The 13,870-nt window shown below is 38.0% G+C and overlaps 1 protein-coding gene across 5 annotated transcripts in view; it reads right to left on the reverse strand.

Annotated features, from left to right (window-relative positions):
* DNAH7 (dynein axonemal heavy chain 7) overlaps positions 1–13,870 on the reverse strand; it is a 371,530-nt gene that overhangs the window by 171,084 nt on the left and 186,576 nt on the right. For all 5 annotated transcript variants that reach the window (XR_005218999.1, XM_037850664.1, XM_037850667.1 and 2 more), the window contains 2 exons: positions 8,483–8,609; positions 7,052–7,271 (listed from right to left, as the gene is read on the reverse strand). Coding sequence is in view for 4 of the 5 variants with exons in the window: in XM_037850664.1 (XP_037706592.1) it covers positions 7,052–7,271; positions 8,483–8,609 (347 nt within the window). In the remaining variant the exon portion in view is untranslated. The remainder of the gene's footprint in view (positions 1–7,051; positions 7,272–8,482; positions 8,610–13,870) is intronic.

The following is a 13,870-nucleotide window of genomic DNA, read 5'->3' on the forward strand; positions in this document are numbered from 1 at the left end:
TTTCTCTTGCTGCTTTCAGAACTTGCTCCTTCTCTTCAATATTTGACAGTCTGATCAGAATATGTCTTGGAATGGGTTTATTTGGATTTATTCTATTTGGAGTTTGCTGGGCATTTATGCTTTGTGTATTTATGTTGTGTAGAAGGTTTGGGAAATTTTCCCCAGCAATTTCTTTGAAAACTCTTTCTAGACCTTTACCCTTCTCTTCCCCTTCTGGGACATCAATGAGTGTTAAATTTGGATGTTTTATTTTATCTATCATATCTCTGAGATCCATTTCGATTTTTTCAATTTTTTCCCCATTCTTTCTTTTGTTCTTTCATTTTCCATTTTGCCATACTCCAGGTGACTAATTCGTTGTTCATCTTCCTCTAGTCTTATAATATGAGTATCCAGAATCTTTTTAATTTGGTTGACAGTTTCTTTTATTTCCATAAGATCATTTATCTTTTTTATTTACTATTGCAATTTCTTCTTCATGTTCTTCTAGGGTCTTCTTCATGTCTTTTATATCCTGTGCCATGCTCTTCTTCAAGTCATTTATATCCTATGCCACGGTCACATTGTTTGTCTTTAGTTCTTTGATTAATTGTTCCAAGTACTGTGTCTCCTCTGATCTTTTGATTTGGATGTTTGGGTTTGGGTTATCCATATGATCTGTTTTTTTCATATGCTTTAAGATTTTCTGTTGTTTTTGGCCTCATGGCACTTGCTTAACTTGACTGGGTTCTTTTAGGATACGTATGCTAATTCAAATACTTCTAATTTGTCAGATCTACAGCTTGGTGGTATACAGTTTCTCTAACTAACCAGCAGGTGGTGTCTGCGAGCCACCTATTCCCCTCAAGCCAGTTCTCCCCCACTTTGTCTTTGTGGTGTGTGGGGGTCTAATTCTTGTGGGGTCCAATTGGTGCACCAGTTTTGCTTGTGTAGTTGGTGCTGTCTGCCCTGAATGTGGGGTGTGTGTCTGAGTAGTTACAGAGTGAGGGTGGCATTAACAATCAAACCACCCAGGTGTTCCTGGAGATTTAAGGCTGTTCCAAGAGTCTAAATCTTCAGTTTGGTCTCGTCACAGATTGTCTCTGCTGCTGACCCACAAGTTCTTGGTATTGGCATATGGTCCCTGGGATTTCTGAGTGGGTCCCTCTTCCAAGCCATGCCCTTCTAGGGCCTCTGCTGAGGGAAGGTTGTGCTATGTTACAAGTGTGCGCCGACCCTCAAGGGAAGTTCTGGGCTGCAGGGCCATGTAGGGGCATTCCCAGCCTGCTGAAAGGATGGCTGAATGGGGTATGGGGTGTGTTAATTTCTCCCTTTTTGCACCGCTCTGCCTTACTAGCTCCAGGACAATTAGCTGTGGGTGCACGAAAGGCTATTGTCCACACCCGATACTGTGGCGTGTGTGTGTGATTCTGGAAATGCTTCCCATTGCCCTGGCTTTTTTTGGCACAGCTCTGGGCTGTGGCACCAGTGCCAGGCAGGAGTGTTCCCAGCCCGCTGGGAAGATGGCTGCGAAGGGCGTGGTTTTTTCCCCTTTTGGCTAACCTCTGCCTGCCTCACTCCGAGACAATTAGCAGTGGGTGTGCAAAAGGCTATCGTCCATGCCAGATACTGAGGTATACTCACAGGTGGTGGAGACGCCGTTCCTGCCACCCTTCCCTGTGCAGTTCTTGCTGCCGTATTTGCAGCCACTTTTGGGTTTTTTTAAAAAGAACTAGTCCAACTCCAAATGCCAACCCACGGTTTCCCCACACCGCAGTGCTTACTCACTTGTTTCAGAATGCAGACTCCTGGTTTCACCAAGTGCATGGTCCCTGTGGATTAGCAGACCTTGTCCAGCTGGTGCATCATTGGAACTGGTATTCTGGGTGACTTTCTGGCTTTTATCTAGTATTTTTCAAGGAGGTGTTTTTTTTTGCCCTGTCTCTCCTAACCGCCATCTTCTGGAGGTCCAGATCCACAGATTTTACTTACAGATTTTATGCTGTGATCTCGGGCATTCCTCCCAATTCAGGTTGGTGTATGATGAGTGGACGGTCATGTATGTCTCCTCACAGTTATTCTGGCTTATTTACTAGTTGTTTCTGGTTTTTTTTTTTATTTGTTCCAAGGGGACTACTTGGCTTCCACTCCTCTCTATGCCGCCATCTTAGATCTCTCCTCATTGTGGTTTTAATTTTCATTTCCCTAATGACTAATGATGTTGAACACCTATTCACATGCTTGTTAGTCATTACATATCTTCTTTGTAGAAATGTCTATTAAAATTCTCAACAAAATACTTGCAAATCAAATTCAACAGCACATTAGAAGAATTATACACCAAGATCAAGTGGGTTTTATCCCAGGTATGCAAGCATGGATCAACATAAGAAAATCAATTAATGTAATATGCCATATTAACAAATTGAAGAGGAAAAACCACAGGATCATCTTAATTGAGGCAGAAAAGGCATTTGACAAAATCCAGCACCTTTTCTTGATAAAAACACTTTAAAAGATAGGAATAAAAGGAAACTTCCACAACATGATAAAGGGCATAAATGAAAAACCCACAGCTAGCATATTACTCAAGGGTAAAAGACTGAAAGCTTTGTCTCTAAGATCTGGAACAACAAAAGGATGCCCACTGTCACCACTATTATTCAACATTGTGCTCGAAGCTCTAGCTAGAGCAATTAGACAAGAAAAGAAATAAAATGCATCCAAATTAAAAAAGAAGTAGTAAAACTTTTACTATTTGTAGATAGCATGATCCTAAATACAGAAAGTACCAAAAAATCTACAATAGAGCTATCAGAGCTAATAAACATGCTCAGCAAATTGGAACACACAAAAATCAGTGGTGTTTCTATACAGTGTGAATGAGCAATCTGAGGAGGAAATCAAGAAAAAAATTCATTTACAATAGCAACTAAAAGAATAAAATACCTAGGAATAAATTTAACCAAAGACACAAAAGCTATGTACTCAAAAAACTACAAACATTACTAAAAGAAATCACAGAACACCTAAATAAATGGAAGGACATTCCATGTTCATGGATAAGAAGGCTAAATATCATTAAGATGTAAATTCTACTCAAATTGATTTACAGATTCAATGCTGTCCCTATCAAAATTCCAACAGCCTACTTTGCAGAAATAGAAAAAACAATTATCAAATTATTTGGAAGGGTAAGGGGCCTTGAATAGCCAAAAACATCTTCAAAAAGAAGAATGAAGTTGGATGACTCACACTTCCTGACTTTACAGCATATTACATTGGTCATATTACATTATATTACAGTGGTCAAAACTGCATAGTACTGGCACAAGAAGAGACATATTAATGAAATTAATTAAATTGAGAGTTCCAAAATAGACTCTCACATCTATGGTCAATTGATTTTTGAAAAGGTTGCAAAGTCCACTCAACCGGGATAGAATAGTTTCTTCAATAAACAGTGCTGGGAGAACTGGATATCTATATCCAAAAATGTGAAAGTAGACCTCTATCTTATGCCTTAAACAAAAATTAACTCAAAATGGACCAAAGACCTAAATATGAGAGCCAGGACCATAAAATTCCTAGAAGAAAATGTAGGGAAGCATCTTTTAGAGCTTTTGGGAGGCAGTGGTTTCTTAGACTTCACACCAAAGCACAAGTCGCGAAAGGAAAAAATAGATAAATGAGACCACCTCAAAATTAAACACTTTTGTGCTTCAAAGGCTTTGTTAAGAAGGTGAAAAGGCAACCTCCTTAGTGGGAGAAACTATTTGGAAACCACATATCTGATAAGGACTTAATATCCAGAATACATAAACAAATACTACAACTCAAGAAAAAAAGGCAAACCCAGTTAAAAAATGGGCAAAAGAACTTAATAGACCTTTCTCCAAAGATGATATACAAATGGCTAAAAAGCACATGAAAAGATGCTCAACCTCACTAACGTTTAGGGAAATAAAAATCAAAACCACAATGAGGTATCACTTCACACCTATTAGAATGGCCACTATTAAAAAACAGAAAATTGGAGATGACGTAGAGAAATATGAACAGTTATTCACTGTTGATGAGAATGTAGAATGGTACAGCTGCTGTAGAAGACAGCTTGGTGGTTCCTCAGGAAGTAGAGAACTGCCATGAGATTTGGCAATCCCGCAATCAGGTATATACCCAGAAGAACTGAAAGCAGGGATATGAACAGATATTTGCATGCTGATGTTCATAGCAACATTATCCAAAATTGTAAAAAGATGGAAACAACCCAAGTGTCCATCAAAACATGAATGCATAAACAAAATGTGGTATATACATACGATGGAATATTATTCAGCTGTAAGAAAAAATGAAGTCCTGAGGCATGCAACAACATAGATGAACCTTGAGGACATTATGTTGAATGAAATAAGCCAGACACAAAAGGACAGATATTGCATGATCTCACCAATATGAACTAACTATAAGGAACAAACTCATGGAGTTTATATCTAGAACACAAGTTATCAGGAGATAGTATAACAGAATGTTTAATTTGTGCAGAATTTTTAGTAAGTTTGATTGGAAATGTTTGAAAATGGATAGAAATGATGGTAGCACATTATCATGAGGGTAATTAACAGTGCTAAATTGTGACTGTGATTGTGGTTGAAAGGGGAAGTTTGGGATTGTGTATGTCATTAGTAGGAAAGCTAGAGGATGAACTATGGGACTGTATAGCACAGTGAACCCTGTTGTGGATGATGAATGTATTAACAGTCTTCCATGAACTGAAACAAACGTATGTCACTTCTACAAGGTGTTAATAATAGGGGTAGTATATGGGAAAAATACACAAAAAGCAAAATATGGTCTATAGTTAACAGTAATGTTTTAATATTCTTGTAGCAATTGGGTTAAAGGTACTAAACCAATGCCAAGTGTCAACAATAGGGGTTTATATGAGAAGTTGTGTTTCTTATTCTTAGAAAAAATGTTCCATGTCACAGAAATAACCAAATTTACTTGTCAGTTACACTCTTTTACTCTGATGTATCTCTGAAAGTACATATGGTGAGCTGTAGATCAAAGCTCCATCATTAGCAGAAATAACAAGAACAAAAACAAAAACCTTTACACAAGAAGCAAGGCAACAAAATAAATTGGGTTCTACCTGAAAATTTATGTAACCCTGGCAAGAATGTAAAGGTGGGACAAGGTCAGGTGTCTCAACTAACAGGACCCTTTTGGACACCATAAACTTTATATAGCTACATACGTCTGTGGGATATAAATGTGTCTTTGTCACAAGGTGGTTTTTTTGGATCCTTATTTCTGTAATAATGAAACTAAGCCTACTTATCTCTAAGAGTCATTCTATGAAAATCTCCTGGTGCTCAACTGTGGTCTCTCTGTCTAAGCAAAACTCTGCAAAAAACTTACTACATTCCTCCCAACATGACTTCCAGGGATGAACCTCCCTGGCACTGAGAGATTATTACCAAGTGTAAATCAGCAATGCATGTGGAGAAAGACCGGATCAAAAGGGGGGAATTAAATAAAAAAGAGTTTCTATGGCTAAGGGATTTCAAACAGTCAGGAGGTTATTCTGGAGGTTACCCTTATGCAGATCTCAGCCAGATTTCACAAACTTCCATTGTATGTAAAGCCTCAGACAAAAGTGCTCCTGAGGACCCTAGGGACATCCAGACAACATTGGCAAACCACATGGCTACATGAAATCAACACCCCCTCAGTGGGCTCTATCTGGCAATCTGTGAAAAACCTTCTCCAATATAACATTGTTATTTTCACTTATAAATCCTATAATCATGATTTTTCTACTTGTTTTATTTGAACCTATGATTTTTCAATTTACCTGTTAAGTCTATTTCTCAGAGACTTAAAGCCTCCGGAATTTGCCTATGCTGGTTGAGCCCTGAAACCCAGCAGGTAGCTGGTCATCTCCCACTTTCCAGTTTTTCTGGCCTGCCACGGACAGTTAACAGAAAGATAAGGATGGATCAGCCCCATCCCCAAAGCAAGGGGTATCTTTAATGGCAAGCAAAATACTTTCATTCCCCAGGTCCATATTACATGTGCCCCTCCTCAGCTTGAAGCTGAGAGTGGTCATTGTCTCAAATCCCCCAAGAATGAGGAACAAACAAAAATAAGGGGGGATTGTAACTATTGACTACAACAAATTTATTGTTATTGTTGTTATCTTGTGTTACCTGAGTAATTTGTATCATTGCTATAAAAAAAAGAAAAAAAAAAGAGATGCTATAGAGACAGAATTAGATTAGTGATTATGTAGGGCTGGGGAAGGAGAGAGAGATTGAGGGATGGCCATTTCTGTAGCACATGGTTTTAAAATAGCAGAGCATCCCCACTTCCCAGATTTCTGATAACTGAATTATTAAAATAAAAACAACTATATTATTTATATTTTAAAAAATGGAAGAACATTTTCCTCCCAACTTTCCCATATTCTCTGCCCATTTTATTTTAAACTATTATTTTGATGCCTTGTTTTTTAATATTTTCTGTTTCCACTCTCTTTCCACTTGTATTTTTGTAAGCAAATGTTCATCCACATACCTCTTCCCAAAGAGAACTTAAATACATTTTATATATTTTCTGTGCTTTTATGAATTCTAAACTGGTTTGCTTTGCAGTTCTTTTAGCATTGTATATATTACTAATATACAAATAAGTAATATAAATAAATACATTTGATTCTCATAAAAACATCTCCTTAAAAAGTTTTCCTTTTCAAAATTAATTGAAGTCAAACTAATAAGGTTTAAGTCACTTAAAAGAGATTGACCCAAAGTAATACCTACCTTGAAATAGTCTCTAAATTATCAGAAATTTCTGAAAATGGAAGATAATGCATTTTAAGTACCATACAGTATCTTAGTGTCAAATAATTTTAAAAAAATCATCTTGATCATTGGCTTTCATAATGACCAAGCAGCTGAATGCATCTGAATAATATCAATTGCTAAATATTTCTTTTTACCCCAGTTTTTGGCATGGTAAAAACCTGTTTCTTAAATAATCACATTTTTAAAATATAAAAATCTACCTCATGAACCCAAAGGCGTTTAATCACTTCTTTGTTTTCTGTTGTTTCTGGTCTTGACAAACAAACACCCTGAATGACCCGAGAGAAATCACGGAGGTTGAACAAGTAGTGGGATTTAGCTGGAGTAGGCAAGAGATTCTTCACTGCTTCTTTGTACAGAGTCATTGTACCATTCACAATTTGTGCAGTCAAATCTAGAAATTCTTCTGGAAATTTATAACTAAAAGTTTTTAAAGAAAAAATGTTACCAAATATAGAATTATGATACATAAATGATACTTAGCATGACTGACATAAAATTTAATTCTGATTGAATCAATTGATTGTTCTACCAAATTACAACTTCTTATAAAAATAGAATTTTTCTCCTGGTGAATCAACTTTCCATTCACTTATTTTATATTGAAAAGAACACTATAAAATAAGCAGGACAGGTTTAATGGACTTACAGTTACCTATATAAGTGAACGGAAGTGCCATCCTAGGAACCCAGATATGTAACTACAAATCCAGCATCCATTAGACAAATGTATCTTAATCTCTTTCACTCTCTGGCATTCTCAGTTGCACATAGAATATCTGAGGAACATTGGTGAAACAGTTATATGCAGAGAGAGGGAAGGAAGAAAAGAGAAATACAGAAAAAATAAGGGCAAGAGAAAAAGAAAAAGAGAAGAGTTAAGAAAAAAAAGTGAAATAAATAGTGAGCCAGGATAAAAAGGGCAGAAGGCATGGTTATGGTAGAAAGAACATGGGAAAAGAAAATTCATTTGAAAGGACTAGATCCTTGTTCAATTTCTAGTTGACTAGGAGCCAGCTGTCCTCCTCCACCAGTACTGGATAGGTCAGGGAATGACAGTGTCCTGAGAATGGCCACCTGGGAGCCCAGACTTGCACTAACTGGGTCTGCTTGGCAACCTGACCTCCAGGAACTTTACGGAGCAACACTAAGTCTGCAGAGTTAGGGAGCAATATTCCCCAGGGTACAGACTCCAAGGACGGACTTTTCAAACTTGGACGTGGATAACCTGAGGGGACTCAGAGTTCTGCTACATACAGGGCCTCAAACTCACAGAATAAACAAAACATATCTTTCCTGAAGCATTAATAGCATTCAGTGGCAAAAATTCAAAATATATAATTCAAACATAGACACATTATATAGCAGAATGCAAACTTTGTGTGGATATTTAAGCTAAAATGCAAGATTTCAGACAAAAAAAAAAAAAGAAAGAAAAAGGTTCTCTAACCCCTTTGTGTTATACTGGAGGTAGGAGGAGATGTGGGGAACAGATGTCACTTGTTACCTTTCCTTGTTCTAGGGATGTTTTTTGTGGCAAAGTTTGAGAAGCACTACTTTATATTGATGCATTTCCAAGATATTTTATACCCCTTAAAGAAAAAAAAATCCACAAACTTTATATTACTTACCAGATTTTAAAATGCCAGTTTAATATTCTAGAGAAGATTGTAAACATGGATTTATCACTAAATTCATTGATTGTTACAACATTGAAATGTCGCATGTATCGAGGAGTTATTGGATTTCGACCACCACCTAAATATTAAAAAAGTTTACTTTCAACAATGTTACTAGCATATATCAGAGTATTTTGCCCAAGATATTGCAGCATAAAATAACTTGAAAGATGACATCGCAAAGTGTTCTCCTAGTTGAGTTACCTGAATGGGTTCACCTAATTACAGATAACCTTGGGTCAAGTCTATGTTATCAGTAGAAATCAGAGCAGAGTGATCTAGTGGAAATCAGACCAGAGAGAAAGATCCATTGTCCCTGTTCTCCATGGCTCATACCTTTGACTGATTCCCCAAACAGTAAACAGTAAACACCCCAATTACTTTTTATACAATATTATGATAAACCTAGTGAATCCAACTGACCAAAGCTTAGAGTCCTTTCCATACGGCTGAATATCAGCATAAACTTTATACATAGCCTTTACAAACAATTTGGGTGTCTCACTTTCATAAAACAATAATTATGTTTTCAAATACAAGGCTTGAAATAACCAATTCTGAATGCAACACATCATCTTTACCAAATTGATATAATCTTTAAAATATGCAGACAAATCACAGTTGCTTTTTTAAAAGGATTCTACCATGAAATTTTGAGTAAAGAAGTAATTTTTTAAAGCTGGATAATATCTCTAATACATATTTTGTGAAAATATATGGGTTTATGTTCTATGTTTGTTTAAAGCAAGACAAATCTGTATCTTGCTTCTATACTGTGTGGTTTCTGAAATGTGAAAGCATATAACTAATAGCAATGAGTCTATAGAATAAAAATTATGTCTCTGCGTATTTATAAACTTGTAACAAACACTCATTTACCTGGGCAGATTTAATACATTGAAAAAAGAACCCCCAACTCTGTATTCAACCCTTCCTCCCAGAGAACATTCAGAAATGGTGGTAATTTTAGAAAATGGGGTCCAAGAGGAAAGGGTGTCTCATGGACTCAACCTACTCCTCTGTCTGGTGCTCGAAGAGGCAGGGAAAAATGAACACTTGAGTACAAAAGACTGGCTTGGCTGAGGTGGGGCAAGATGGCAGACTGTTGAGCTGTATGTTTTAGTTACTCCTCCAGGAAAGTAGGTAGAAAGCCAGGAACTGCGTGGACTGGACACCACAGAGCAATCGGACTTTGGGCATACTTCATACAACACTCATGAACATGTGGAACTGCTGAGATCAGCGAAATCTGTAAGTTTTTGTGGCCAGGGGACCCGCACTCCTCCCTGCCAGGCTCAGTCCTGTGGGAGGAGGGGCTGTCAGCTCCAGGAAGAAGAAGGGAGAACTGCAGTGGCAGCCCTTATTGGAAACTCATTCTACTGATCCAAACTCCAACCATAGACAGACTGAGACCAGACACCAGAGAATCTGAGAGCAGCCAGCCCAGCAGAGAGGAGATAGGCATAGCAAAAACAGCACAAAAAACTCCAAAATAAAAGCAGAGGATTTTTGGAGTTCTGGTGAACATAGAAAGGGGAAGGGCAGAGCTCAGGCCCTGAGGCTAATATGCAAATCCCGAAGAAAATCTGATCTCTCTGCCCTGTGGACCTTTCCTTAATGGCCTTAATTGCTTTGTCTCTTAGCATTTCAATAACCCATTAGATCTCTGAGGAGGGCCCTTTTTTTTTTTTTTTAATCCTTTTTTCTTTTTCTAAAACAATTACTCTAAGAAGCCCAACACAGAAAGCCTCAAAGACTTGCAATTAAGGCAGGTCAACACAAGAGCAGAACTAAGAGAGCTCTGAGACAAAACGCAATAATCCAGTGACTGAGAAAATTCACTAAACAACACAACTTCCCAAGAAAAGGGGGGTGTCCGCTCACAGCCATCATCCTGGTGGACAGGAAACAATCCTACCCATCGCCAGCCTCATAGCCCAGACCTGCCCCAGACAACGCAGTGTGATGGAAGTGCTTCAAATACCAGGTGTACACCACAAAACTAGGTGTGGACATTAGCCTTCCCTGCAACCTCAGCTGATTGTCCCAGAGTTGGGAAGGTGGAGCAGTGTGAATTAACAAAGCCCCATTCAGCCATCATTTCAGCAGACTGGGAGCCTCCCTACACAGCCCAGCAGCCCAGAACTGCCCTGGGGGGACGGCACTCACCTGTGACATAGCACAGTCATCCCTCAACAGAGGACCCGGGGTGCACGGCCTGGAAGAGGGACTCACTTGCAAGTCTCAGGAGCCATACGCCACTACCAAGGACTTGTGGGTCAGTGGCAGAGACAAACTGTGGCAGGACTGAACTGAAGGATTAGACTATTGCAGCAGCTTTAAAACTCCAGGCTCAACAGGGAGATTTGATTGTTAGAGCCACCTCCCGTCCCTGACTGCCCAGAAACATGCACCATATACAGGGCAGGCAACACCAACTACACACACAAGCCTGGTACATCAATTGGACCCCACAAGACTCACTCCCCCACTCATCACAAAGGCAAAGCAGGGGAGAACTGGCTTGTGGAGAACAGGTGGCTCGTGGACGCCACCTGCTGGTTAGTTAGAGAAAGTGTACTCCACGAAGCTGTAGATCTGAAAAATTAGAGATAAGGACATCAATTGGTCTACAAATCCTAAAAGAACCCCATAAAGTTAAGCAAATGCCAAGAGGCCAAAAACAACAGAAAATTATAAAGCATATGAAAAAACCAGGCAATATGGATAACCCAAGCCTAAGCACCCAAATCAAAAGACCAGAAGAGACACAGCACCTAGAGCAGCTACTCAAAAAACTGAAGATGAACAATGAGACCATAGTACAGGATACAAAGGATATTAAGAAGACCCCAGAAGAGCATAAAGAAGACATTGCAAGACTAAATAAAAAAATAGATGATCTTATGGAAATTAAAGACTGTTGACCAAATTAAAAAGATTCTGGACACTCATAGTACAAGACTAGAGGAAGCTGAACAATGAATCAGTGACCTGGAAGATGACAGAATGGAAAATGAAAGCATAAAAGAAAGAATGGGGAAAAAAATTGAAAAAATCGATACGGACCTCAGGGATATGATAGATAACACAAAAAGTCCGAATATAAGACTCATTGGTGTTCCAGAGGGGGAAGAAAAGGGTAAAGGTCTAGGAAGAGTATTCAAAGAAACTGTTGGGGAAAACTACCCAAATCTTCTAAACAACATAAATACACAAATCATAAATGCCCAGCGAAATCCAAATAGAATAAATCCAAATAAACCCACTCCAAGACATATTCTGATCACACTGTCAAACAAAGAAGAGAAGGAGCAAGTTCTGAAAGCAGCAAGAGAAAAGCAATTCAACACATGCAAAGGAAACAGCATAAGACTAAGTAGTGACTACTCAGCAGCCACCATGTAGGTAAGAAGGCAGTGGCACGATATATTTAAAATTCTGAGTGAGAAAAATTTCCAACCAAGAATACTTTATCCAGCAAAGCTCTCCTTCAAATTTGAGGGAGAGCTTAAATTTTTCACAGACAAACAAATGCTGAGAGAATTTGCTAACAAGAGACCTGCCCTACTGGAGATACTAAAGGGAGCCCTACAGACAGAGAAACAAAGAAAGGACAGAGAGACTTGGACAAAGGTTCAGTACTAAAGAGATTCGGTATGGGTACAATAAAGGATATTAATAGAGAGAGGAGAAAAATATATATGACAAACATAAACCAAAGGATAAGATGGCTGATTCAAGAAATGCCTTCACAGTTACAACGTTGAACATAAATGGATTAAACTCCCCAATCAAAAGATATAGATTCACAGAATGGATCAAAAAAAATGAACCATCAATATGTTGCATACAAGAGACTCATCTTAGACACAGGGACCCAAAGAAATTGAAAGTGAAAGGATGGAAAAAAATATTTCATGCAAGCTACAGCCAAAAGAAAGCAGGTGTAGCAATATTAATCTCAGATAAAATAGACTTTAAATGCAGGGATGTTTTGAGAGACAAAGAAGGCCACTACATACTAATAAAAGGGGCAATTCAACAAGAAGAAATAACAATCATAAATGTCTATGCACCCAATCAAGGTGCCACAAAATACATGAGAGAAACACTGGCAAAACTAGAGGAAGCAATTGATGTTTCCACATAATTGTGGGAGACTTCAACACATCACTCTCTCCTACAGGTAGATCAACCAGACAGAAGACCAATAAGCAAATTGAAAATCTAAACAATCTGATAAATGAATTAGATTTAACAGACATATACAGAACATTACATCCCAAATCACCAGGATACACATACTTTTCTAGTGCTCATGGAACTTTCTCCAGAATAGATCATATGCTGGGACATAAAACAAGCCTCAATAAATTTAAAAAGATTGAAATTATTCAAAGCACATTCTCTGGCCACAATGGAATACAATTAGAAGTCAATAACCATCAGAGACTTAGAAAATTCACAAATACCTGGAGGTTAAACAACACACTCCTAAACAATCAGTGGGTTAAAGAAGAAATAGCAAGAGAAATTGCTAAATATATAGAGATGAATGAAATGAGAACACAACATACCAAAACCTATGGGATGCAGCAAAAGCAGTGCTGAGGGGGAAATTTATAGCACTAAACGCATATATTAAAAAGGAAGAAAGAGCCAAAATCAAAGAACTAATGGATCAACTGAAAAAGCTAGAAAATGAACAGCAAACCAATCCTAAACCAAGTACAAGAAAAGAAATAACAAGGATTAAAGCAGAAATAAATGACATAGAGAACAAAAAAACAATAGAGAGGATAAATACCACCAAAAGTTGGTTCTTTGAGAAGATCAACAAGATTGACAAGCCCCTAGCTTGACTGACAGAATCAAAAAGAGAGAAGACCCATATAAACAAAACAATGAATGAAAAAGGTGACATAACTGCAGATCCTGAAGAAATTAAAAAAATTATAAGACGATACTATGAACAACTGTATGGCAACAAACTGGATAATGTAGAGGAAATGGACAATTTCCTGGAAACATATGAACAACCTAGACTGACCAGAGAAGAAATAGAAGACCTCAATCAACCCATCACAAGCAAAGAGATCCAATCAGTCATCAAAAATCTTCCCACAAATAAATGCCCAGGGCCAGATGGCTTCACAGGGAAATTCTACCAAACTTTCCAGAAAGAACTGACACCAATCTTACTCAAACTCTTTCAAAACATTGAAGAAAATGGAACACTACCTAACTCATTTTATGAAGCTAACATCAATCTAATACCAAAACCAGGCAAAGATGCTACAAAAAAGGAAAACTACCGGCCAATCTCCCTAATGAATA

The sequence above is a fragment of the Choloepus didactylus genome, chromosome 9 (genome assembly GCF_015220235.1).
Source record: "Choloepus didactylus isolate mChoDid1 chromosome 9, mChoDid1.pri, whole genome shotgun sequence".
Classification (NCBI taxonomy): Eukaryota; Metazoa; Chordata; class Mammalia; order Pilosa; family Megalonychidae; genus Choloepus; species Choloepus didactylus.